At 40.5% G+C, this 27,734-nt stretch overlaps 1 protein-coding gene across 3 annotated transcripts in view; it reads right to left on the reverse strand.

Annotated features, from left to right (window-relative positions):
• The window catches only part of SCAP (SREBF chaperone), a 490,982-nt gene that overhangs the window by 146,249 nt on the left and 316,999 nt on the right, over positions 1 to 27,734 (reverse strand). For all 3 annotated transcript variants that reach the window (XM_053713699.1, XM_053713698.1, XM_053713700.1), the window contains 3 exons: positions 16,658 to 16,770; positions 16,488 to 16,582; positions 15,325 to 15,423 (listed from right to left, as the gene is read on the reverse strand). In XM_053713699.1, coding sequence (XP_053569674.1) covers positions 15,325 to 15,423; positions 16,488 to 16,582; positions 16,658 to 16,770 — 307 coding nt within the window. The remainder of the gene's footprint in view (positions 1 to 15,324; positions 15,424 to 16,487; positions 16,583 to 16,657; positions 16,771 to 27,734) is intronic.

Raw genomic sequence — 27,734 nt, forward strand, 5'->3', positions numbered from 1 at the left:
CCTTGATGCTGCTCCTGCTTTGAAATTACGAAAGGAACGAAAATTAGACTGTCTAGTCTTGGCTTTGGCTTTGTCCTGAGGCAGGGCATGGCCTTTACCTCCTGTAATGTCAGCGATAATCTCTTTCAACCCGGGCCCGAATAAGGTCTGCCCTTTGAAAGGTATATTAAGCAATTTAGACTTAGAAGTAACATCAGCTGACCAGGATTTTAGCCACAGCGCCCTGCGTGCCTGAATGGCGAATCCTGAATTCTTCGCCGTAAGTTTAGTAAGATGTACTACGGCCTCCGAAATGAATGAATTAGCTAGTTTAAGGACTCTAAGCCTGTCCGTAATGTCGTCCAGAGTAGCTGAACCAATGTTCTCTTCCAGAGACTCAATCCAGAATGCCGGCGCAATGCATGCAAGGGGTTGCAATATAAAACCTTGTTGAACAAACATTTTCTTAAGGTAACCCTCTAACTTTTTATCCATTGGATCTGAAAAAGCACAGCTATCCTCCACCGGGATAGTGGTACGCTTAGCTAAGGTAGAAACTGCTCCCTCCACCTTAGGGACCGTTTGCCATAAGTCCCTTGTGGTGGCGTCTATTGGAAACATTTTTCTAAATATCGGAGGGGGTGAGAACGGCACACCGGGTCTATCCCACTCCTTAGTAACAATTTCAGTAAGTCTCTTAGGTATAGGAAAAACAGAATTTATGTTTACCTGATAAATTACTTTCTCCAACGGTGTGTCCGGTCCACGGCGTCATCCTTACTTGTGGGATATTCTCTTCCCCAACAGGAAATGGCAAAGAGCCCAGCAAAGCTGGTCACATGATCCCTCCTAGGCTCCGCCTACCCCAGTCATTCGACCGACGTTAAGGAGGAATATTTGCATAGGAGAAACCATATGGTACCGTGGTGACTGTAGTTAAAGAAAATAAATCATCAGACCTGATTAAAAAAACCAGGGCGGGCCGTGGACCAGACACACCGTTGGAGAAAGTAATTTATCAGGTAAACATAAATTCTGTTTTCTCCAACATAGGTGTGTCCGGTCCACGGCGTCATCCTTACTTGTGGGAACCAATACCAAAGCTTTAGGACACGGATGAAGGGAGGGAGCAAATCAGGTCACCTAAATGGAGGCACCACGGCTTGCAAAACCTTTCTCCCAAAAAATAGCCTCAGAAGAAGCAAAAGTATCAAACTTGTAAAATTTGGTAAAAGTGTGCAGTGAAGACCAAGTCGCTGCCCTACATATCTGATCAACAGAAGCCTCGTTCTTGAAGGCCCATGTGGAAGCCACAGCCCTAGTGGAATGAGCTGTGATTCTTTCGGGAGGCTGCCGTCCGGCAGTCTCGTAAGCCAATCTGATGATGCTTTTAATCCAAAAAGAGAGAGAGGTAGAAGTTGCTTTTTGACCTCTCCTTTTACCGGAATAAACAACAAACAAGGAAGATGTTTGTCTAAAATCCTTTGTAGCATCTAAATAGAATTTTAGAGCGCGAACAACATCCAAATTGTGCAACAAACGTTCCTTCTTTGAAACTGGTTTCGGACACAGAGAAGGTACGATAATCTCCTGGTTAATGTTTTTGTTAGAAACAACGTTTGGAAGAAAACCAGGTTTAGTACGTAAAACCACCTTATCTGCATGGAACACCAGATAAGGAGGAGAACACTGCAGAGCAGATAATTCTGAAACTCTTCTAGCAGAAGAAATTGCAACTAAAAACAAAACTTTCCAAGATAATAACTTAATATCAACGGAATGTAAGGGTTCAAACGGAACCCCCTGAAGAACTGAAAGAACTAAGTTGAGACTCCAAGGAGGAGTCAAAGGTTTGTAAACAGGCTTAATTCTAACCAGAGCCTGAACAAAGGCTTGAACATCTGGCACAGCTGCCAGCTTTTTGTGAAGTAACACAGACAAGGCAGAAATCTGTCCCTTCAGGGAACTTGCAGATAATCCTTTTTCCAATCCTTCTTGAAGGAAGGATAGAATCTTAGGAATCTTAACCTTGTCCCAAGGGAATCCTTTAGATTCACACCAACAGATATATTTTTTCCAAATTTTGTGGTAAATCTTTCTAGTTACAGGCTTTCTGGCCTGAACAAGAGTATCGATAACAGAATCTGAGAACCCTCGCTTCGATAAGATCAAGCGTTCAATCTCCAAGCAGTCAGCTGGAGTGAAACCAGATTCGGATGTTCGAACGGACCCTGAACAAGAAGGTCTCGTCTCAAAGGTAGCTTCCAAGGTGGAGCCGATGACATATTCACCAGATCTGCATACCAAGTCCTGCGTGGCCACGCAGGAGCTATCAAGATCACCGACGCCCTCTCCTGATTGATCCTGGCTACCAGCCTGGGGATGAGAGGAAACGGCGGGAACACATAAGCTAGTTTGAAGGTCCAAGGTGCTACTAGTGCATCCACTAGAGCCGCCTTGGGATCCCTGGATCTGGACCCGTAGCAAGGAACTTTGAAGTTCTGACGAGAGGCCATCAGATCCATGTCTGGAATGCCCCACAGCTGAGTGACTTGGGCAAAGATTTCCGGATGGAGTTCCCACTCCCCCGGATGCAATGTCTGACGACTCAGAAAATCCGCTTCCCAATTTTTCCACTCCTGGGATGTGGATAGCAGACAGGTGGCAGGAGTGAGACTCCGCCCATAGAATGATTTTGGTCACTTCTTCCATCGCTAGGGAACTCCTTGTTCCCCCCTGATGGTTGATGTACGCAACAGTTGTCATGTTGTCTGATTGAAACCGTATGAACTTGGCCCTCGCTAGCTGAGGCCAAGCCTTGAGAGCATTGAATATCGCTCTCAGTTCCAGAATATTTATCGGTAGAAGAGATTCTTCCCGAGACCAAAGACCCTGAGCTTTCAGGGATCCCCAGACCGCGCCCCAGCCCATCAGACTGGCGTCGGTCGTGACAATGACCCACTCTGGTCTGCGGAATGTCATCCCTTGTGACAGGTTGTCCAGGGACAGCCACCAACGGAGTGAGTCTCTGGTCCTCTGATTTACTTGTATCTTCGGAGACAAGTCTGTATAGTCCCCATTCCACTGACTGAGCATGCACAGTTGTAATGGTCTTAGATGAATGCGCGCAAAAGGAACTATGTCCATTGCCGCTACCATCAAACCGATCACTTCCATGCACTGCGCTATGGAAGGAAGAGGAACGGAATGAAGTATCCGACAAGAGTCTAGAAGTTTTGTTTTTCTGGCCTCTGTCAGAAAAATCCTCATTTCTAAGGAGTCTATTATTGTTCCCAAGAAGGGAACCCTTGTTGACGGAGATAGAGAACTCTTTTCCACGTTCACTTTCCATCCGTGAGATCTGAGAAAGGCCAGGACAATGTCCGTGTGAGCCTTTGCTTGAGGAAGGGACGACGCTTGAATCAGAATGTCGTCCAAGTAAGGTACTACAGCAATGCCCCTTGGTCTTAGCACAGCTAGAAGGGACCCTAGTACCTTTGTGAAAATCCTTGGAGCAGTGGCTAATCCGAAAGGAAGCGCCACGAACTGGTAATGCTTGTCCAGGAATGCGAACCTTAGGAACCGATGATGTTCCTTGTGGATAGGAATATGTAGATACGCATCCTTTAAATCCACTGTGGTCATGAATTGACCTTCCTGGATGGAAGGAAGAATAGTTCGAATGGTTTCCATCTTGAACGATGGAACCTTGAGAAACTTGTTTAAGATCTTGAGATCTAAGATTGGTCTGAACGTTCCCTCTTTTTTGGGAACTATGAACAGATTGGAGTAGAACCCCATCCCTTGTTCTCTTAATGGAACAGGATGAATCACTCCCATTTTTAACAGGTCTTCTACACAATGTAAGAATGCCTGTCTTTTTATGTGGTCTGAAGACAACTGAGACCTGTGGAACCTCCCCCTTGGGGGAAGCCCCTTGAATTCCAGAAGATAACCTTGGGAGACTATTTCTAGCGCCCAAGGATCCGGAACATCTCTTGCCCAAGCCTGAGCGAAGAGAGAGAGTCTGCCCCCCACCAGATCCGGTCCCGGATCGGGGGCCAACATTTCATGCTGTCTTGGTAGCAGTGGCAGGTTTCTTGGCCTGCTTTCCCTTGTTCCAGCCTTGCATTGGTCTCCAAGCTGGCTTGGCTTGAGAAGTATTACCCTCTTGCTTAGAGGACGTAGCACTTTGGGCTGGTCCGTTTCTACGAAAGGGACGAAAATTAGGTTTATTTTTTGCCTTGAAAGGCCGATCCTGAGGAAGGGCGTGGCCCTTACCCCCAGTGATATCAGAGATAATCTCTTTCAAGTCAGGGCCAAACAGCGTTTTCCCCTTGAAAGGAATGTTAAGTAGCTTGTTCTTGGAAGACGCATCAGCTGACCAAGATTTCAACCAAAGCGCTCTGCGCGCCACAATAGCAAACCCAGAATTCTTAGCCGCTAACCTAGCCAATTGCAAAGTGGCGTCTAGGGTGAAAGAATTAGCCAATTTGAGAGCATTGATTCTGTCCATAATCTCCTCATAAGGAGGAGAATCACTATCGACCGCCTTTATCAGCTCATCGAACCAGAAACATGCGGCTGTAGCTACAGGGACAATGCATGAAATTGGTTGTAGAAGGTAACCCTGCTGAACAAACATCTTTTTAAGCAAACCTAATTTTTTATCCATAGGATCTTTGAAAGCACAACTATCCTCTATGGGTATAGTGGTGCGTTTGTTTAAAGTGGAAACCGCTCCCTCGACCTTGGGGACTGTCTGCCATAAGTCCTTTCTGGGGTCGACCATAGGAAACAATTTTTTAAATATGGGGGGAGGGACGAAAGGAATACCGGGCCTTTCCCATTCTTTATTAACAATGTCCGCCACCCGCTTGGGTATAGGAAAAGCTTCTGGGAGCCCCGGGACCTCTAGGAACTTGTCCATTTTACATAGTTTCTCTGGGATGACCAACTTGTCACAATCATCCAGAGTGGATAATACCTCCTTAAGCAGAATGCGGAGATGTTCCAACTTAAATTTAAACGTAATCACATCAGGTTCAGCTTGTTGAGAAATGCTCCCTGAATCAGTAATTTCTCCCTCAGACAAAACCTCCCTGGCCCCATCGGACTGGGTTAGGGGCCCTTCAGAACCATTATTATCAGCGTCGTCATGCTCTTCAGTATCTAAAACAGAGCAGTCGCGCTTACGCTGATAAGTGTTCATTTTGGCTAAAATGTTTTTGACAGAATTATCCATTACAGCCGTTAATTGTTGCATAGTAAGGAGTATTGGCGCGCTAGATGTACTAGGGGCCTCCTGAGTGGGCAAGACTCGTGTAGACGAAGGAGGGAATGATGCAGTACCATGCTTACTCCCCTCACTTGAGGAATCATCTTGGGCATCATTGTCATTGTCACATAAATCACATTTATTTAAATGAATAGGAATTCTGGCTTCCCCACATTCAGAACACAGGCTATCTGGTAGTTCAGACATGTTAAACAGGCATAAACTTGATAACAAAGTACAAAAAACGTTTTAAAATAAAACCGTTACTGTCACTTTAAATTTTAAACTGAACACACTTTATTACTGCAATTGCGAAAAAAACATGAAGGAATTGTCCAAATTTTCACCACAGTGTCTTAAAGCCTTAAAAGTATTGCACACCAAATTTGGAAGCTTTAACCCTTAAAATAACGGAACCGGAGCCGTTTTTAACTTTAACCCCTTTACAGTCCCTGGTATCTGCTTTGCTGAGACCCAACCAAGCCCAAAGGGGAATACGATACCAAATGACGCCTTCAGAAAGTCTTTTCTAAGTATCAGAGCTCCTCTCACATGCGACTGCATGTCATGCCTCTCAAAAACAAGTGCGCAACACCGGCGCGAAAATGAGGCTCTGCCTATGATTTGGGAAAGCCCCTAAAGAATAAGGTGTCTAAAACAGTGCCTGCCGATATTATTATATCAAAATACCCAGATTAAATGATTCCTCAAGGCTAAATATGTGTTAATAATGAATCGATTTAGCCCAGAAAAAGTCTACAGTCTTAATAAGCCCTTGTGAAGCCCTTATTTACGATCTTAATAAACATGGCTTACCGGATCCCATAGGGAAAATGACAGCTTCCAGCATTACATCGTCTTGTTAGAATGTGTCATACCTCAAGCAGCAAGAGACTGCTCACTGTTCCCCCAACTGAAGTTAATTGCTCTCAACAGTCCTGTGTGGAACAGCCATGGATTTTAGTGACGGTTGCTAAAATCATTTTCCTCATACAAACAGAAATCTTCATCTCTTTTCTGTTTCTGAGTAAATAGTACATACCAGCACTATTTCAAAATAACAAACTCTTGATTGAATAATAAAAACTACAGTTAAACACTAAAAAACTCTAAGCCATCTCCGTGGAGATGTTGCCTGTACAACGGCAAAGAGAATGACTGGGGTAGGCGGAGCCTAGGAGGGATCATGTGACCAGCTTTGCTGGGCTCTTTGCCATTTCCTGTTGGGGAAGAGAATATCCCACAAGTAAGGATGACGCCGTGGACCGGACACACCTATGTTGGAGAAAACCTCAGTACTCGTCGGTACCGCAAAATATTTATCCAACCTACACATTTTCTCTGGTATTGCAACTGTGTTATAATCATTCAGAGCCGCTAACACCTCCCCTAGTAATACACGGAGGTTTTCCAGTTTAAATTTAAAATTTGAAATATCTGAATCCAGTCTGTTTGGATCAGAACCGTCACCCACAGAATGAAGTTCTCCGTCCTCATGTTCTGCCACCTGTGACGCAGTGTCTGACATGGCCCTAATATTATCAGCGCACTCTGTTCTCACCCCAGAGTGATCACGCTTACCTCTTAGTTCTGGTAATTTAGCCAAAACCTCAGTCATAACAGTAGCCATATCCTGTAATGTGATTTGTAATGGCCGCCCAGATGTACTCGGCGCTACAATATCACGCACCTCCCTCTGAGCGGGAGATGTAGGTACTGACACGTGAGGCGAGTTAGTCGGCATAACTCTCCCCTCGTTGTTTGGTGAAATTTGTTCAATTTGTACAGATTGACTTTTATTTAAAGTAGCATCAATACAGTTAGTACATAAATTTCTATTGGGCTCCACTTTGGCATTGCAACAAATGACACAGGTATCATCCTCTGAATCAGACATGTTTAACACACTAGCAAATAAACTTGCAACTTGGAAATACAATTCAATTAGAATAATATTAAAACGTACTGTGCCTTTAAGAAGCACAGAAGATCTATGACAGTTGAAAATTAATAAATTGAAACAGTTATAGCCTCAATCCTTGTAAACAACACAACTTTAGCAAAGGTTTAATCCCATTAGCAAGGATAACAAATTCTGAAAGCAGGAAACAAATTACAGAATAAACGTTTTTTATCTCAGTCAAACTATAATTCTCACAGCTCTGCTGAGAGAAATTACCTCCCTCAAAATAAGTTTTGAAGACCCCTGAGCTCTGTAGAGATGAACCGGATCATGCAGGGAATACAATGAGTTGCTGACTGAAATATTTGATGCATAGTAAAAGCGCCAAAAAACGGCCCCTCCCCCTCACACACAGCAGTGAGGGAGAACAGAAACTGTCAGAAAAACAGATTAAGCAACTGCCAAGTGGAAAAATAGTGCCCAAACATTTATTCACACAGTACCTCAGCAAATGAAAACGATTTTACATTCCAGCAAAAACGTTAAACATAATCTCTAGTTATTAAACAGCTTTATGTATTTCTTACAGTGTAATTCTAGTGAAGTACCATTCCCCAGAATACTGAAGTGTAAAGTATACATACATGACATTATATCGGTATGGCAGGATTTTCTCATCAATTCCATTGTCAGAAAATAAAAACTGCTACATACCTCTATGCAGATTCATCTGCCCGCTGTCCCCTGATCTGAAGTTTACCTCACTCCTCAGATGGCCGAGAACAGCAATATGATCTTAACTACTCCGGCTAAAATCATAGCAAAACTCTGGTAGATTCTTCTTCAAACTCTGCCAGAGAGGTAATAACACACTCCGGTGCTATTTTAAAATAACAAACTTTTGATTGAAGATATAAAAACATAATTTATGTAAGAACTTACCTGATAAATTCATTTCTTTCATATTAGCAAGAGTCCATGAGCTAGTGACGTATGGGATATACATTCCTACCAGGAGGGGCAAAGTTTCCCAAACCTCAAAATGCCTATAAATACACCCCTCACCACACCCACAATTCAGTTTAACGAATAGCCAAGAAGTGGGGTGATAAAAAAGTGCGAAAGCATATAAAATAAGGAATTGGAATAATTGTGCTTTATACAAAATCATAACCACCACACAAAAAAAAGGGCGGGCCTCATGGACTCTTGCTAATATGAAAGAAATGAATTTATCAGGTAAGTTCTTACATAAATTATGTTTTCTTTCATGTAATTAGCAAGAGTCCATGAGCTAGTGACGTATGGGATAATGACTACCCAAGATGTGGATCTTTCCACACAAGAGTCACTAGAGAGGGAGGGATAAAATAAAGACAGCCAATTCCTGCTGAAAATAATCCACACCCAAAATAAAGTTTAACGAAAAACAGAAGCAGAAGATTCAAACTGAAACCGCTGCCTGAAGTACTTTTCTACCAAAAACTGCTTCAGAAGAAGAAAATACATCAAAATGGTAGAATTTAGTAAAAGTATGCAAAGAGGACCAAGTTGCTGCTTTGCAGATCTGGTCAACCGAAGCTTCATTCCTAAACGCCCAGGAAGTAGATACTGACCTAGTAGAATGAGCTGTAATTCTCTGAGGCGGAAATTTACCCGACTCAACATAGGCAAGATGAATTAAAGATTTCAACCAAGATGCCAAAGAAATGGCAGAAGCTTTCTGGCCTTTCCTAGAACCGGAAAAGATAACAAATAGACTAGAAGTCTTACGGAAAGATTTCGTAGCTTCAACATAATATTTCAAAGCTCTAACAACATCCAAAGAATGCAACGATTTCTCCTTAGAATTCTTAGGATTAGGACATAATGAAGGAACCACAATTTCTCTACTAATGTTGTTGGAATTCACAACTTTAGGTAAAAATTCAAAAGAAGTTCGCAACACCGCCTTATCCTGATGAAAAATCAGAAAAGGAGACTCACAAGAAAGAGCAGATAATTCAGAAACTCTTCTAGCAGAAGAGATGGCCAAAAGGAACAAAACTTTCCAAGAAAGTAATTTAATGTCCAATGAATGCATAGGTTCAAACGGAGGAGCTTGAAGAGCTCCCAGAACCAAATTCAAACTCCAAGGAGGAGAAATTGACTGAATGACAGGTTTTATACGAACCAAAGCTTGTACAAAACAATGAATATCAGGAAGAATAGCAATCTTTCTGTGAAAAAGAACAGAAAGAGCAGAGATTTGTCCTTTCAAAGAACTTGCGGACAAACCCTTATCTAAACCATCCTGAAGAAACTGTAAAATTCTCGGTATTCTAAAAGAATGCCAAGAAAAATGATGAGAAAGACACCAAGAAATATAAGTCTTCCAGACTCTATAATATATCTCTCGAGATACAGATTTACGAGCCTGTAACATAGTATTAATCACGGAGTCAGAGAAACCTCTTTGACCAAGAATCAAGCGTTCAATCTCCATACCTTTAAATTTAAGGATTTCAGATCCTGATGGAAAAAAGGACCTTGTGACAGAAGGTCTGGTCTTAACGGAAGAGTCCACGGTTGGCAAGAGGCCATCCGGACAAGATCCGCATACCAAAACCTGTGAGGCCATGCCGGAGCTACCAGCAGAACAAACGAACATTCCTTCAGAATCTTGGAGATTACTCTTGGAAGAAGAACTAGAGGCAGAAAGATATAGGCAGGATGATACTTCCAAGGAAGTGATAATGCATCCACTGCCTCCGCCTGAGGATCCCGGGATCTGGACAGATACCTGGGAAGTTTCTTGTTTAGATGGGACGCCATCAGATCTATTTCTGGAAGTTCCCACATTTGAACAATCTGAAGAAATACCTCTGGGTGAAGAGACCATTCGCCCGGATGCAACGTTTGGCGACTGAGATAATCCGCTTCCCAATTGTCTACACCTGGGATATGAACCGCAGAGATTAGACAGGAGCTGGATTCCGCCCAAACCAAAATTCGAGATACTTCTTTCATAGCCAGAGGACTGTGAGTCCCTCCTTGATGATTGATGTATGCCACAGTTGTGACATTGTCTGTCTGAAAACAAATGAACGATTCTCTCTTCAGAAGAGGCCAAAACTGAAGAGCTCTGAAAATTGCACGGAGTTCCAAAATATTGATCGGTAATCTCACCTCCTGAGATTCCCAAACTCCTTGTGCCGTCAGAGATCCCCACACAGCTCCCCAACCTGTGAGACTTGCATCTGTTGAAATTACAGTCCAGGTCGGAAGCACAAAAGAAGCCCCCTGAATTAAACGATGGTGATCTGTCCACCATGTTAGAGAGTGTCGAACAATCGGTTTTAAAGATATTAATTGAGATATCTTCGTGTAATCCTTGCACCATTGCTTCAGCATACAGAGCTGAAGAGGTCGCATGTGAAAACGAGCAAAGGGGATCGCGTCCGATGCAGCAGTCATAAGACCTAGAATTTCCATGCATAAGGCTACCGAAGGGAATGATTGTGACTGAAGGTTTCGACAAGCTGTAATCAACTTTAGACGTCTCTTGTCTGTTAAAGACAGAGTCATGGACACTGAATCCATCTGGAAACCCAGAAAGGTTACCCTTGTCTGAGGAATCAAAGAACTTTTTGGTAAATTGATCCTCCAACCATGATCTTGAAGAAACAACACAAGTTGATTCGTATGAGATTCTGCTAAATGTAAAGACTGAGCAAGTACCAAGATATCGTCCAAATAAGGAAATACCACAATACCCTGTTCTCTGATTACAGACAGCAGGGCACCGAGAACCTTTGTAAAAATTCTTGGAGCTGTAGCTAGGCCAAACGGCAGAGCCACAAATTGGTAATGCTTGTCCAGAAACGAGAATCTCAGGAACTGATAATGATCTGGATGAATCGGAATATGCAGATATGCATCCTGTAAATCTATCGTGGACATATAATTCCCTTGCTGAACAAAAGGTAAGATAGTCCTTACAGTTACCATCTTGAACGTTGGTATCCTTACATAACGATTCAATATTTTTAGATCCAGAACTGGTCTGAAAGAATTCTCCTTCTTTGGTACAATGAAGAGATTTGAATAAAACCCCATCCCCTGTTCCGGAACTGGAACTGGCATAATTACTCCAGTCAACTCTAGATCTGAAACACATTTCAGAAATGCTTGAGCTTTTACTGGATTTACTGGGACACGGGAAAGAAAAAATCTCTTTGCAGGAGGTCTCAACTTGAAACCAATTCTGTACCCTTCTGAAACAATGCTCTGAATCCAAAGATTGTGAACAGAATTGATCCAAATTTCCTTGAAAAAACGTAACCTGCCCCCTACCAGCTGAGCTGGAATGAGGGCCGCACCTTCATGTGGACTTAGAAGCAGGCTTTGCCTTTCTAGCTGGCTTGGATTTATTCCAGACTGGAGATGGTCTCCAAACTGAAACTGCTCCTGAGGATGAAGGATCAGGCTTTTGTTCTTTGTTGAAACGAAAGGAACGAAAACGATTATTAGCCCTGTTTTTACCTTTAGATTTTTTATCCTGTGGTAAAAAAGTTCCTTTCCCACCAGTAACAGTTGAAATAATGGAATCCAACTGAGAACCAAATAATTTGTTACCCTGGAAAGAAATGGAAAGTAAAGTTGATTTAGAAGCCATATCAGCATTCCAAGTTTTAAGCCATAAAGCTCTTCTAGCTAAAATAGCTAGAGACATAAACCTGACATCAACTCTGATAATATCAAAAATGGCATCACAGATAAAATTATTAGCATGCTGAAGAAGAATAATAATATCATGAGAATCACGATGTGTTACTTGTTGCGCTAAAGTTTCCAACCAAAAAGTTGAAGCTGCAGCAACATCAGCCAAAGATATAGCAGGTCTAAGAAGATTACCTGAACACAGATAAGCTTTTCTTAGAAAGGACTCAATTTTCCTATCTAGAGGATCCTTAACGAAGTACCATCTGACGTAGTAGTACGTTTAGCAAGGGTAGAAATAGCCCCATCAACTTTAGGGATCTTGTCCCAAAATTCTAATCTGTCAGACGGCACAGGATATAATTGCTTAAAACGTTCAGAAGGAGTAAATGAATTACCCAAATTATCCCATTCTTTGGAAATTACTGCAGAAATAGCATTAGGAACAGGAAAAACTTCTGGAATAACCACAGGAGCTTTAAATACCTTATCTAAACGTTTAGAATTAGTATCAAGAGGACCAGAATCCTCTATTTCTAAAGCAATTAGAACTTCTTTAAGTAAAGAACGAATAAATTCCATTTTAAATAAATATGAAGATTTATCAGCATCAACCTCAGAGACAGAATCCTCTGAACCAGAGGAGTCATCAGAATCAGAATGATGATGTTCATTTAAAAATTCATCTGTAGGGAGAGAAGTTTTAAAAGATTTTTTACGTTTACTAGAAGGAGAAATAACAGACATAGCCTTCTTTATGGATTCAGAAACAAAATCTCTTATATTATCAGGAACATTCTGCACCTTAGATGTTGAGGGAACTGCAACAGGCAATGGTACTTTACTAAAGGAAATATTATCTGCTTTAACAAGTTTGTCATGACAATCAATACAAACAACAGCTGGAGAAATAGCTACCAAAAGTTTACAGCAGATACACTTAGCTTTGGTAGATTCAGCACTTGACAGCGATTTTCCTGTAGTATCTTCTGGCTCAGATGCAACGTGAGACATCTTGCAATATGTAAGAGAAAAAACAACATATAAAGCAAAATTGATCAAATTCCTTAAATGACAGTTTCAGGAATGGGAAAGAATGCCAAAGAACAAGCTTCTAGCAACCAGAAGCAATAAAAAATGAGACTTAAATAATGTGGAGACAAAAGTGACGCCCATATTTTTTCGCGCCAAATAAGACGCCCACATTATTTGGCGCCTAAATGCTTTTTGGCGCCAAAAATGACGCCACATCCGGAACGCCGACATTTTTGGCGTGAAATAACGTCAAAGAATGACGCAACTTCCGGCGACACGTATGACGCCGGAAACGGAAATAGAATTTTTGCGCCAAAAAAGTCCGCGCCAAGAATGACGCAATAAAATGAAGCATTTTCAGCCCCCGCAAGCCTAACAGCCCACAGGGAAAAAGTCAAATTTTAAGGTAAGAAAAAATGGTCAAATCAAAATGCATTATCCCAAATATGAAACTGACTGTCTGAAAATAAGGAAAGTTGAACATTCTGAGTCAAGGCAAATAAATGTTTGAATACATATATTTAGAACTTTATAAACAAAGTGCCCAACAATAGCTTGGAGTGTCACAGAAAATAAGACTTACTTACCCCAGGACACTCATCTACATATAGCAGATAGCCAAACCAGTACTGAAACGAGAATCAGCAGAGGTAATGGTATATATAAGAGTATATCGTCGATCTGAAAAGGGAGGTAAGAGATGAATCTCTACGACCGATAACAGAGAACCTATGAAATAGACCCCTTAGAAGGAGATCACTGCATTCAAATAGGCAATACTCTCCTCACATCCCTCTGACATTCACTGCACGCTGAGAGGAAAACCGGGCTCCAACTTGCTGCGGAGCGCATATCAACGTAGAATCTAGCACAAACTTACTTCACCACCTCCATCGGAGGCAAAGTTTGTAAAAACTGAATTGTGGGTGTGGTGAGGGGTGTATTTATAGGCATTTTGAGGTTTGGGAAACTTTGCCCCTCCTGGTAGGAATGTATATCCCATACGTCACTAGCTCATGGACTCTTGCTAATTACATGAAAGAAACTAAGTATAATCACCATAGTCCTCTCACACATCCTATCTAGTCGTTGGGTGCAAGAGAATGACTGGGAGTGACGTAGAGGGGAGGAGCTATATGCAGCTCTGCTGGGTGAATCCTCTTGCACTTCCTGTTGGGGAGGAGTAATATCCCAGAAGTAATGATGACCCGTGGACTGATCACACTTAACAGAAGAAATAAACCCTAAGCTAGCTACAATTCAACTATTAGTTATATTGTAGCTAGCTTAGGGTTTATTTTATAGGTAAGTATTTAGTTTTAAATAGGAATAATTTAATTAATGATAGGAATATTTATTTAGATTTATTTCAATTATATTTAAGTTAGGGGGTGTTAGGGTTAGACTTAGGTTTAGGGGTTAATAACTTTAATATAGTGGCGGCGACGTTGGGGTGGCAGATTAGGGGTTAATAAATGTAGGTAGGTGGCGGCGATGTTAGGGATGGCAGATTAGGGGTTAATAATATTTAACTAATGTTTGTGATGCGGGAGTGCGGCGGTTTAGGGGTTAATATGTTTATTATGTGGCGGCGACATTGGGGTTGGCAGATTAGGGGTTAATAAGTGTAGGTAGGTTGCGGCGACATTGGGGGCAGCAGATTAGGGGTTAATAAATATAATGTAGGTGGCGGCGGTGTCCTGAGCGGCAGATTAGGGGTTAAAATTTGTATTATAGTGTTTGCGATGCGGGAGGGCCTCGGCCTAGGGGTTAATAGGTAATTTATGGGTGTTAGTGTACTTTTTAGCACTTTAGTTATGAGTTTTATGTTACGGCACTGTACCATAAAACTCTACTGACTTTTAAATGCGTTAGGGATCTTGACAGGGTAGGGTGTACCGCTCACTTTTTGGCCTCCCAGGACAGATTTGTAATACCGGCGCTATGGAAGTCCCATAGAAAAAAGACTTTACAAAGTTTACGTAAGTCGTTTTGCGGTAAGGCCAAAGAAGTGTGCGGTGCACCTAAACCTTCAAGCGGGCGTAAAAAAGCAGCGTTAGAACCTCTTAACACTGCTTTTTTACCCTAACGCACAACTCGTAATCTAGCCGTATGGATCTAATTTTTAAAAGCTGTCCAGCATGGAGAGAAATCATCAGCTTATTCTACTGAGCATTAGATTGTAAATTAAGTGCATCTCCTTAACATACTGCATAATAGTGAAATATCAAGGTAAATATTGCCTTTAAAGCAATGCCTGATGGACACCATAATACTGACAAGGCACCTTATAGAATCTCGCCTGTCAGAGAGCTTTAGATCCTATGAGGTCTCATCGGTAATCTATAAAACTGTCTAATTACAACTTATTAACTATGTTACACTGTTACACTGTTTTTACAATTAACTTTGTACATCAATCACCAACCTCCATCCTCCGAATGTCAATGGAAAGAACCGTAGTGAAGAAGAACATCTGAAGGAAGAAGTCAGACACCAGCCCAACTACAGCAAAAAGACAAAACTCCTGGAGAAAACATGCACTGGATATAAGTGACACTGGTGGAACATTTTATAAACTCTAAATCAGCATTATCTTATCCAAAAAAAATTGTTGTTTTTTTCCATTATATTTTATTGTTTTAATATTTTTAAAATATAAATGGTAATATTAAAGGGACAGTCAACACCATAATTTTTGTTGTTTAAAAAGAAAGATAATCCCTTTATTACCCATTCCCCAGTTTTGCATAACCAACACAGTTATAGAAATATACTTTTCCCCTCTGTGATTACCTTGTATCTAAGCCTCTGCAAACTGCCCCCTTATTTCAGTTGTTTTGACAGACTTGCATGTTAGCTAATCAGTGCTCACTCCAGGGTAACTTCACGTGCATGAGCTCAATGTTATCTATATTAAATCATGAACTAATGCCCTCTAGTGGTCAAAATTAATTCAGATTAGAGGCAGTGTTCAAGGTCTAAGATATTAGCATATCAACCTCCTAGGTTTAGCTTTCAACTAAGAATACCAAAAGAACAAAGCAAAATTGGTGATAAAAGTAAATTGGAAGGTTGTTTAAAATTACCATTCCCTATTTAAATCATGAAAGTTTTTTTGGACTTGAGTGTGCCTTTAAATTACATCTGACATATTATTACAGAATAAATTATTGTGTCTTTATGATCAAGACACTGCAAGTAATCGTGAGCATATTCTCGTATTTTTCACCATACGTTTATTACTGACTATTTCAGCTTTTGTATGCTAATAGTATATAACAATAAATATATGCTGAAAATATGAAACTGCTGAAAAAACAAACATTCCCATGAAATATGGATCTCCCAATCTCCAATTTGTAATCCTGTCAAAGTTTCCCTCAGATAATGTTATCCTACGTGGCTACGCTGGACTCAGTCTTCCCTCAAGGTATGCCCAGAGGACCAATAAAATCATCACTGACATGCCAACAGTGTTTGAAATAAATAGTTTCTTTAATGTACTTGTTTTATCATTTAGATCCAGTTTTACAATCTTAATTATCAGAGGTCTTTTTTTTTTTTTTTTTTTTAAACAGATACACATACCTGGATAGCAGGCACCAGTGTGAAGTAACCAATCAGAATTATTCCCAGCTCGGTTGCCATGTTCTTCATAATAGACCAGCTCTCGTTGCTAAGGCCTATGAAGGGACACACATTTTGTAGACAATGCCGGCAAGAGAAAAATCATCTGTATTAACTTATAGGTCTCTCACCTTGAGCTATCCGGAGTTTAACCTCAAGGTCAACAGGAGTCGATACAACCGATTTAGTCAAAACCAGAACATTCTCAAGACCAATGACAACCACCAGATAGGGAAAAATCTCCCTGAGGGAAATAAAACAAAAACAAAAAAAAATGATTAATTTATTTTAAACATTGAAATAAAGACACAAGGTGTTCTTATGAAGCTGGTTGATGTAAAACCAATAAGTTAAAGTATATGAAAACTTTGTGTCTTTGCTACCTTTTCTCAGCTCATTTGATATTAGTGAATACTACTATGTAAATATTGTTTACCAGACTGAATACACAGAAACTTTACCATGGTACTCCAGAAAGCAAAAGGGCTAATTCCAATTATGTTTCAAACTTATGGAAAAATGACAAACATTGCTAAAAGCATGTAGGAAATTTCTCAATGGAGCAAACTCTAGCACCTAGGGGGCGCTAAAACTATGTCCAATCTATACAGACCAAAAATCAAATTAATTATAATAAGATCAAGGGAACATTCCTTAATGTGTGAGCTTCCTAATACCACAAAGTCCCATGCCAATCCAATCTGGTCCGGGGGTCTTCAGGTAAATATATAGTCAGGCAGCACAACCCCTCACACTCTTGCCAATGTGATCCTAGAAATATTAATCAAATAGAGGCGCCATGTGTGCGTATCAGGCAATCACACCAATGGTTTGGAAATGTAGGTAATATCAGGGTACTCACATTTAGAGATAGCACCCTATTGTGCTATTATAAGCATGCTGGTATCTAGAGTGTACCAGCTCATCACCTCCCGATATCCGGAACTTCCAGAGTATCCGCTTTAAATTCCAAAGAATATGTTGCTGCTGTATCCAATGAGCAGAATAGTATTACTCGTTAAAAGCACACTAATTTATTAAAATTGTGTATACAAAGAATAAAAATAAAGTAGTACATATCGGGGAACACACAGGTTTAACCCCTTCATATGCAACACGTTTCTTTACTACAAAACCAGCCATTTTCTCAGACATAAATGACCATTACAAACCGGTCTTTAAACCAATCAGGAAGGTGATGGCCCTCTTGCTGGGGCATATAACCCTTTACACATATATAAAAAAAATACCACAGTGCACATTACATGACTTTTGCATAGATTGATATCCACATTATTATAAATCCCACATCCATTCAGAAACTAAAGATACCCAGAATTAAAACCTGATGAAAATAAATGAAAATGTGTGTAAATCACCATAATATATCCTATAATGATGGTAAATATTCGGACCATAACATAACATAAGGAATACTTCCTGGTTTCTCTTACCTAATGTGTCATGTGATTTATGTGGGACCAATACACTATTCTTCATCACACACGATGATGCAAGATGTCACCTCCAATAAGGACCTTACTAATATTTACTGATATTTAAACTGTGTGAAACAATGTTTACCTAATCATATTGACAATGTATATATGTATACTCCTCTCAGTATACATAAGTTGGAGACTTGCTTTAACATATATTGATGTCATGCTCTTGAGAAATGCTTATTTTGCCAAAACACGTTGAGCTATATTTTAATAAAATCTGAAGCTGCATCTGAATATATCCTTGTGATGGTTTTAATAAAAGGCTGATTTAAAACTGAAATCCTGTGAGTATGACCTGTTTCTGCGCCTACCATTTTATGTGAAACGTGCTACACCATTGTGAGCTTTTTATCTTGGAGGTGAAAGAAGGCAGGTTTTACAGAGGAAAAGAGCAGCTTGCATCCCCTGAGGTGATACAGTGCAGCCACATTCGATATTTCTTGTTTCTGGATACGGTCTAGAACCGGGGATGGCAGCGAGCATCTGAAGGGAAGTGCCAACATAGCTTCATACTTTACTGCTATTTACACGGACGACTCCGTTCCATTGTCTGAGCATGTATATCTGTAGGGATTTCAGATGGAACTGAGCAAAAGGAACGATGTCCATGGAAGCAACCATCAGACCAATTACTTCTATTCTACAAAGGGTTTTTTTTTTGGTTTAGCACACCACAAAATATATCTATACATAGAGTCACAAATAGAAGAGAAAGGCAAAAGGAAGGGATTATCTAACCTCCGTCAGAAAAATCCTCATGGATAGAAAATCTATAATCGTACCTAAAAGGCACACCCTGGTGTCTGGCACCAGGGAACTCTACTGCAGAGTCACTTTCCCGTGGGAACGAGAATAGAGAACAACATCTCAGTATGAGATCTTGCTAACTAAAGGCGCCTGAACCAAGAGCCGTCCAGGTATGGCACCTCCACAATTTCCTGAGATCTGACCACTGCCAAAAGGATCCCTAAAATCTTATAGAGATTTGAAGGGCCGTAGCAAGGCCAAAGGTAAAGGCAACAAACTGGAAAGTCTGTCTAGAAAGGCTTTCAGTAATAGGAGATATTCCCAGTAAATGGAAACATGAAAATATGCTTCCTTCAGGTCTATAGTATAGACATGTACCGACCCTCCTGAACCAAGGGAAGAATGGAACGAATAGTCTCCATTTGAAAGACGGAGCCTTAAGTGAATTTGTTCAGCCACTTGAGGTCCAATATGGGTTAGAAAATTCCCTCTTTCTGGGGAATCACAAAAAATATTTGAATAAAATCCTTGATCCTGTTCCGATACGGGAACTGGAACAAACACTCCTAGAGAAGATAGGTCCTTTATGTAGTTTAAGAAGGACTCTCACTTCCCCTGGAATGTATAAGAAATTTGACAGGCTAAATCTCCCCCTGGGAAAACAGGACTTGAACCCTATCTTGTATCCCTGGGAAACGACTTCCACAGTCCAAGGATCTGGGACATTGTGTATTCAATACTTCTGAAAGAAGAAAAGCCTGCCCCTTACTGTATCTAAGACTGTATTGAGGGCAGCCCCTTCATGCTGACTAAAGTCAGAGGGAGGATTTAGGATAGTGTCCCCTTATACCAAGGTTCTAAAAACAACAAGAAAAGGAGAGAGGCGCCGTATGTGTGAATCAATCAACAACTGGAGAAGAGTACAAGGATAGTACAGGGTACTCACATTCTGTGAAGGCACTCCAATGTGCCAATAGATGCAGGCTGGTTTTCAACAGTAGACCAGCTAGCTGATACAGGCAGTAACAGGATTCCCAAAAGAGGCAGTGCCCCAGGGTAGCGTAGAATAATGCACTCAGCAATGAGAATATATAGCTAAAAATACGTTTGTTTGTTTTTTGTTTTTAATTTTTTATTGAGGTTAATACAAACATAGTACATGTAAAATACAGTCCCACTTTCCCAAAAGTCATGTACAAAAATTTTAACAATCATGTGTCATCTATTATGCATCAAATAAAAGAGTCAGGAGTATAGTCACAAATTAAATATAACAAAATTTTCATTTAAACAATCTATCATATAATACAGTATCTCTTCAGCATTGTTTACTCTACTTATATAGATGTCGTAGTATGGGAAAAAGAATCTATAAAGATAATAATACCTCATTTACAATTTTATAGGGTATGGGGGGGTATAACAAAAACATCTATGGATAACCACATTTGGACATAGTTTTAGGGATTTTCGTATGGGTTCTGTGTCCCTTCGCTTAACCAGTAAGCTATATATTGGGGGTAACGGAGCTGATCATGGTACAAGGGGTCTATAGGATATTGTTTTCTGCAGCGTCTGCAATTTTCCAGCAGGCACAGCCAATAGAGATATTACACTGTTACGCATAATGAACCAACATTTTATGATAGAAATCATATAACTCACATAAACCCTCTAATTAACTCTTCAGAACAGGCAAACAAACAGCAGTGAAAACGCCAAGTAAAAATTGAAATCAATCTCGTAGTCCTCCTAGTGCTGAAAGGTGTCCATCAAGAAGCATGAGGCCATTGCCTGTCTTATAGCTCTGACCTAAGGGCATGGGCCCTACACCCCAGGCCAGATGTGTAATATAGTAAATATAAGAATATATCTAGTGTGTGGAAAGTAAGGGCTAAAGAGTTATATAAAAAGAACATATGGCTGCAGCATGGAGATGGCAGTTATACAAGTATTTACTAAGCTTAATAAGGGCTTAAGTAATATGTTAAGTGACATACCAATAAAAAAATTTTATAAAAAAAATAATTGTAAACTACTTCCAGCAGTTATCTAAGTAAGCCCTATCAACCTTTCTCCCACTAGCACCCCTGCTTGTATGTAAATATGCAGCACGTTGTTCTAATTACCTGAATAAGATAGGGTTATCAATCAATTATAGAGCCATAAACAGTAATATTCACGTTAGGATGTGAGTTATAATATAGACAATGCAGTACCTTAAATATAGACATACATAAAAAAGGGCAACATTGTCAATGAGGTGCAATAACATAATAAACAGGTACCATGAGCCTGTGAGTTCAGACATTTCACTAACAGATTAGGTTAACTGTAGTACGATAACTAGCTGCAAAGAGGATATAAGTGTCGTAAACAAACATAGAAATCAGGCAGCTTATCTCCTTATCCTCCTCCGCAGCTACAAGTCCCAGAAAGTCGTGGATAGCCCGCAGCTGAGTTGGATTAAGGGAGGACTATCCACTCTGCAGAATAGAGTAAAATGTCCTACCCGACACCAATAGTCTCAAGTTCCAGTCCCTTAGAAGAAACATAGGGCACTCCGCGATCCTGAAGGGTTGGGCTACTTAACTCCAAAGAGCACAAAGCCGCGAGGATGGCTGAGGCGCCAGGTCTCCTTGAGCCAGACACAGGCAAAATCATCTCCTCACCAGGAACCGTCCAGTCATACAACTGCTGACAAATGGCGAGACCCCTAGGGTCCCTCTTTGCCGGAAGTTTGTTTATTGGGTCATCCTGCAAATCTCTCTGAAAGGGTGCCGTACCACCCGCTTGTGGAATTGAGCGGATAGTATTCTGACCTCTGGGATCGGCCGCATCCCACGAGGTATGGTCTCTCCACGCCGACTCTGTTGTCCCCTCTGTTTACCGTTGGTATGCCATGAGCAGCGGTGTCTCCCGGTTTTGACATCTCTCCTCTGATCTTACTTTCAGCAGTGCAGATTCTAGGGTGTGCAGTATCTCTGCCTCCAAGTCATCTAGAAGGGCTTGTAGAGTTTGCAAAACACTCATCTTGGCAGGCAATAGAGTTAGCGGTATGTGTTGGTCGTATTCACTTGGGTAGTAGTCGCTTCAATGCTGACTTATAGCTCAGTCATCCAGGCTTAGTATGCAATCGCCCTACTCCCACTAGGCTCTGATATCCGGTCTAGGCACTTAGGCCGAGCTGCGTAAAAGTTCTTTTTTTAGCCATAAACAGTAGCCGAAGAACATAGTGCAGGAAGGGCTCTGAAGAGTGTGCTCCTATTGTACTATGGCTTTACATCAGCTTCCAAGGAGCCGATGAATTAGCACCTAAAATCTTAGATAAAGTGAGGAGCTCTTCTAACCCACGTCCTGCCGCTTCGGCTTCAAGCTCTGCTCCCCGTTAAAAATATGTTTTAATACAAAGTAAAAACAATATTAAAAACAACTCATGCTGTTGTGTGCACAAACAAATCATGCAACACGTTTCACGGTTAGCACCGTTTCATCAGGCCTGTTGCTGTATGTAAAAAATAAAGAGACTCCACAGGAATCCCACATAATATACTACTTACTAGAATAGTAGAAACAGATCCGTTACCATCCACAAGTGGCTCAGAGAAGGTTTACATATAATTACCCTTCCATTTAGTAAATTCAAAACTTAATAAAAAATACCATTAATCACCACTACATGGTAGTAGAAGACAGGAAAACTCATTACTAGAGTAAATCTGTCAAAAACAGAAAGTTTATGGAAAGAAAATTTAACCCATTCCATCTCACCGCTTCCACACATGAATAAAAACATTTATTCTCTGCATATGTGAAAATAAACAAAGAGGAAACCTCTGTGTATGACAGTTATTTAATACACAATCTATCATGGACTACGCTGACAGAGACAGCAAACATAATAGCCAGAAAAGCAGAACATAACATTACAGGGCTCAGAAGATGAGACATAATCAAACAAATGCACCAGATATCACAAAACCTCTACTAGCGTCAGAGCAACAGCGCACCATGGCGGTAATATGACATTTGAAGTGTGCATCAAATAAATATGGCGCCCCTAAAAAACGGTAAAAATTATGCACATTCCTCGGTTCAGAGCCGCGATGCGGCCATTTACACCAGGACCCTTCTAAGCACCCAATTGAGACTTGCAAATTTGGCCATGTGCACTAATGTCCCTCTTATTCAAGCGCCATTGAAACAACCGCTGAGGCAGTGAGCCGCAAATGCGGTCATCCACGCAAGTACTCACTCCCAGTACAAATGTTCCTTTTCACAAACGTTGTACTATACAAGCGCCATAACTGAGAGCTTTGTCAAACAAAATAAGGGACTAGGATTTGCCGGAGAGAGGGATCTCCCACTATCATTGACAAAAAAAACCCTCTCCGGTTCACCAAGAAAGGAGCAATCCCTCTAAGAACCGGAACGTCAGCCTAATAACGGTCAGGGAAAAACAAATAATCCTCAAATAAAAAATGTACAGATACCCTTCACAAAGGGATTTACTCTAAAAATTGTGATAATCTTTAATTGTGTTTTTATATCAGACCACCCAGTCAGTGTAAGTTAACCAATACTTACTTGTGGGATCCTCCGAATATTCAACAACCAACCTTATTAAGCTTGTACATACCTCGGGGTAGTTCCGGTATCGGTTGCTACTCTGTTAGCGTACCGGACCATGTGGCCACATGACATATGAAAGCATAAGCTGAATCTGCACATTTACTTAATTATCAACACAAATTATCTCAGGCAGAGATTTGTTTTCAAAGCTACGGTAGGGCAGAAGATCATGGTTTCATTATTAGGTTTGCTATCTTTTAATATTTTAGTATTAAAGGTTAAAGTGATTGTAAATCCTACCATTTGTGAAATGCTCTAATTTACCATTGGAACAAATAAAGGGGACTTTCAGTATAAAAGTATAAAATACTTCATGTTGAAAGCTCCATGATTTGTTGGAAGCATTCGCAGCACTGAGCTGCTCAGGCAGCCTACGACAGAACGCCGTTTTGCTGAGAGGTGACGTTTCCATCTCTTAGCTAATAACCATGCAGGCTATCCGGCTTGGCGCCAGTTGGAACGCACGGCTATTTACTAAGAGGTGGAAACGTCACCTCACAGCAAATAGCATTCTGCCGTGTGTGGCCTGAACAACAAATAAAGAAACTTTCAGCATGAAGTATTCTATACTTCATGACTGAAAGTCCCCTATATTTGTCCCCATGGTAAATCCAAGCGTTTCACAAACGCTAGGATTTACAATCACTAAGTTTTATGTCAATATTTTTCTCTGTGCTAAATAAGCATTCTATATTTCATCTATACGCTATAGATTTTTTTGTATTAAGAATCCTAATTAAAATGAACTTCTAGAAACAGCTATAGGCGCACTGTAGCATTAATGAGAGACAACAAAAAGAAAGCTTTTGCACATTTAAACAACAGAAGAGGTTTAATAAATCTCACTGGCCGCAAAAGAAAACTGTCCAGAAATACAAAGATCAAGCAACGGCCACATCAGCAATAGATATCACTGGATTGATAACGTTTTTTTCAAGTGGCAGAGCGACCTGACTTAAAGGTTATAAAGTTAGTATTATCACTGTGGAGAACACTTGGACTGATACTTTAAATGAGGCGGCAGCGTATCGTCTGAATTAAACCCCAATTAGCATGCTGGGGAGCCCATAAAAAGCTTATTACTTTCAGGAGTAGCAGAGCAAGCTGACTTTAAGAGAGAAATAAATAAAGTTCAGTATATTTGCTGAGGAGCTACTTTTCCAACACACATTCATAAGTGAGGCAGCAGTGATTAAATCTAATGCTGAGGAGCCCAACTTAGTGTCATCATCCTGGTTAATAAACTATGGCACTACAGATACAGGATATTTAAACAGTTGACAAAAGAACTAAATCAAGTTGAACTATTTCACAGAGCTAAAACCAACACATGGAGAAAAAGTCGTTTAATTGGCTGTATCCAGTTACGTGACCAAGAGGCGCTCCGGAAAACTCATTCCAAAAAACGCTAGCGTTCAGATCACATGGAAACAAACAGCACTGCACTGTAAGGTATCTCGAATAAACTTATACACATAAAAAAAGGTATTAATATAAATATTGGATACACAGATTTTTAACTTTCAAGCAATTGGTCTTTTAAGCAACTTTCTTATTTACTCCTATTATCAATTTTTCTTCGTTCTCTTGGTTTGTTTACGAGCCGGACCATTTTTGGTTCAGCACCCGGGTAGTACTTGCTGATTGGTGTCTGCATTTAGCCACCAATCAAACAGGTGCTACCCAGGTGCTGAACCAAAGACGGGCTAGCTTGAAAGCTTACATTCCTGCTTTTTTAAATAAAAATACCAAGAGAACGAAGAAAAATTAATAGGAGTAAATTAGAAAGCGGCTTAAAATTGCATGCTCTATCTAAATGACCTGATTTAAAAGGTGAAGGGGACAAATTAAATAATGAAATTATATCGAAATTTTTTTTTAAACTACCCATACTAAAACATTTTCTTTGAAAATCTCATATTGTTTAATATATCTAAGTAACTGCTATAGAAAAACAAAATTTATGCTTACCTGATAAAGGTATTTCGTTCCAGGCATGGAGAGTCTACAAACCATTCTAATTACTAGTGGGATATTCACTCCTGGCCAGCAGGAGGCGGCAAAGAGCACCCAAGCAGAGCTGTTAAAGTGGAGGTCAATTTTGATGAATTAGTGCCCGGTTTTTAATAAACCTAAAAACAAGGGCACTTTAATTCATCAAAAATGACATTTCACTGTTTTCTACAAAAACTTGCCTTTTAATCCTGGCAGCCGCTCCAGTACTTCCTCCGCCCTTCACAAGCCGTCTTCTCGGGTCCAAAATGACGAATCCGGCTTCCTCCAATCACAGCGTTGCATCAGGCCAAGATTCTCCAGGGAGGAAGCCGTGATTGGAGGTAGCCTGATTCGTCATTTATGACGTCTGCAGAAGCTTCCGACAGCCAGGGGAATCGCTGGAGCTGCAGTAAACAGTGAAATGTCAATTTTGATGAATTAAAGTGCCCTTGTTTTTAATAGGTTTATTAAAAACCGGGCACTAATTCATCAAAATGGACCTTCACTTTAAGTATAACTTCCCTTACCCATAACCCCCAGTCATTCGACCGAAGGATAATGGAAAAAGATAACACAAAGGTATAGAGATGCCTGAGGTTTTAACAAAAAAACTGCCTCTTGAACCTAAATAAGGGTAGGACGTTGACTCTCCATGCCTGGAAAGAAAGACATTTATCAGGTAAGCATACATTTTGTTTTCTTTCCTATGGCATGGAGAGTCCACACATCATTCTAATTACTAGTGGGAACCAATACCCAAGCTAGAGGACACAGAATGAATAGGGAGGGAGAACAAGACAGGCAGACCTAAACAGAAGGCACCACCGCTTGAAGAACTTTTCTCCCAAAAGAAGCCTCAGCCGAGGCAAAAGTATCAAATTTGTAGAATTTGGAAAAAAAGTCTGAATGGAGGACCCCTTGCAAATTTGCTCCAACTAAGCAAATTTCGTTTCCAGAGAAAACAACGAACAAGGCAGAAGTTGCTTGAAGGTAAAATTTCTTGAAGCAAGCACATCATCCAAGTTATGCAAAAGACTTCCTTTTGAGAAGGAGGATTAGGACAAAAAGAAGGAACAACAATTTCCTGATTAATATTGCGATCCGACACTACCTTAGGGAGAAACCCCAGCTTAGTACGTAGGACCGCCTTATCAGCATGAAAAATAAGGTAAGGGGAATCACACTGCAAAGCCGAAAGTTCGGAAACTCTATGCGCAGAAGAAAGAGCAATACGAAACAAGACATTCTAAGATAGTAACTTAATATCAACAGAATGCATCGGTTAAAATGGACCCTGCAGCAAAACAAGATTAAGGCTCCAAGGAGGAGCAACCAGTTTAAACTGAACAAAAGACTGAACGTCTGGAAGATCTGCCAGACATTTATGCAAAAGAATTATCCTTGTATAATCCCTGCACCATTGATTCAGCATACAAAGCTGGAGAGGTCTCATATAAAGACGAGCAAAGAGAATCACGTCCGATGCTAGAGTCATGAGACCTAAAACTTCCCTGCTCATAGCTACTGTAGGGTATAATAGAGACTGAAGGTTCCGACAAGCTGAAACCAATTTAAATTGTCTCTTGTCTGTTAGAGACAGAGTCATGGACACTGAATTTATCTTGAAACCTAAATAGGTGACCCTTGTCTAAGGAATCAATGAACTTTTTGGTAAATTGATCCTCCAACCATGTCTTTGAAGAAACAACAGTAGTTGATTCGTGTGAGATTCTGCAGAACGTAAAGACTGAGCAAGTACCAAGATATCGTCCAAATAAGGAAACACTGCAACACCCTGCTCTCTTGATAACAGAGAGTAGGACACCAAGAACCTTTGAAAAGATTCCTAGAGCTGTCGCTAGGCCAAAAAGGAAGAGCAACAAATTGGTAATGCTTATTTAAAAAAAGAGAATCTCAGAAATTGAAAGCAATCTGGATGAATCAGAATATGAAGATATGCATCCTGTAAGTCTATTGTGGGCATATAATGCCCTTGCTGAACAAAAAACAGAATACACCTTATAGTCACCATTTTGAAAGTTGGTACTCTTACATATCGATTAAAAAATTTTAGATCCAAAACTGGTCTAAATGAAATAAACTTTCTTTGGGACAATGAATAGATTTGACTAAAACCCCAGACCCTGTTCCTGAAACGGAACTGGCATGATTACCCCAGATAACTCCAGGTCTGAAACACACTTCAGGAAAGCCTGAGCCTTTTCTGAGTTTGCTGGAATGCGTGAGAGAGAAAAATCTTCTCACAGGCGGTCTTACTTTGAATCCTATTCTGTATCCCTGAGAGACAATATTCTGAATCCAATGATTT

Source organism: Bombina bombina, chromosome 5, assembly GCF_027579735.1.
Source record: "Bombina bombina isolate aBomBom1 chromosome 5, aBomBom1.pri, whole genome shotgun sequence".
In the NCBI taxonomy this organism is placed as follows: domain Eukaryota; kingdom Metazoa; phylum Chordata; class Amphibia; order Anura; family Bombinatoridae; genus Bombina; species Bombina bombina.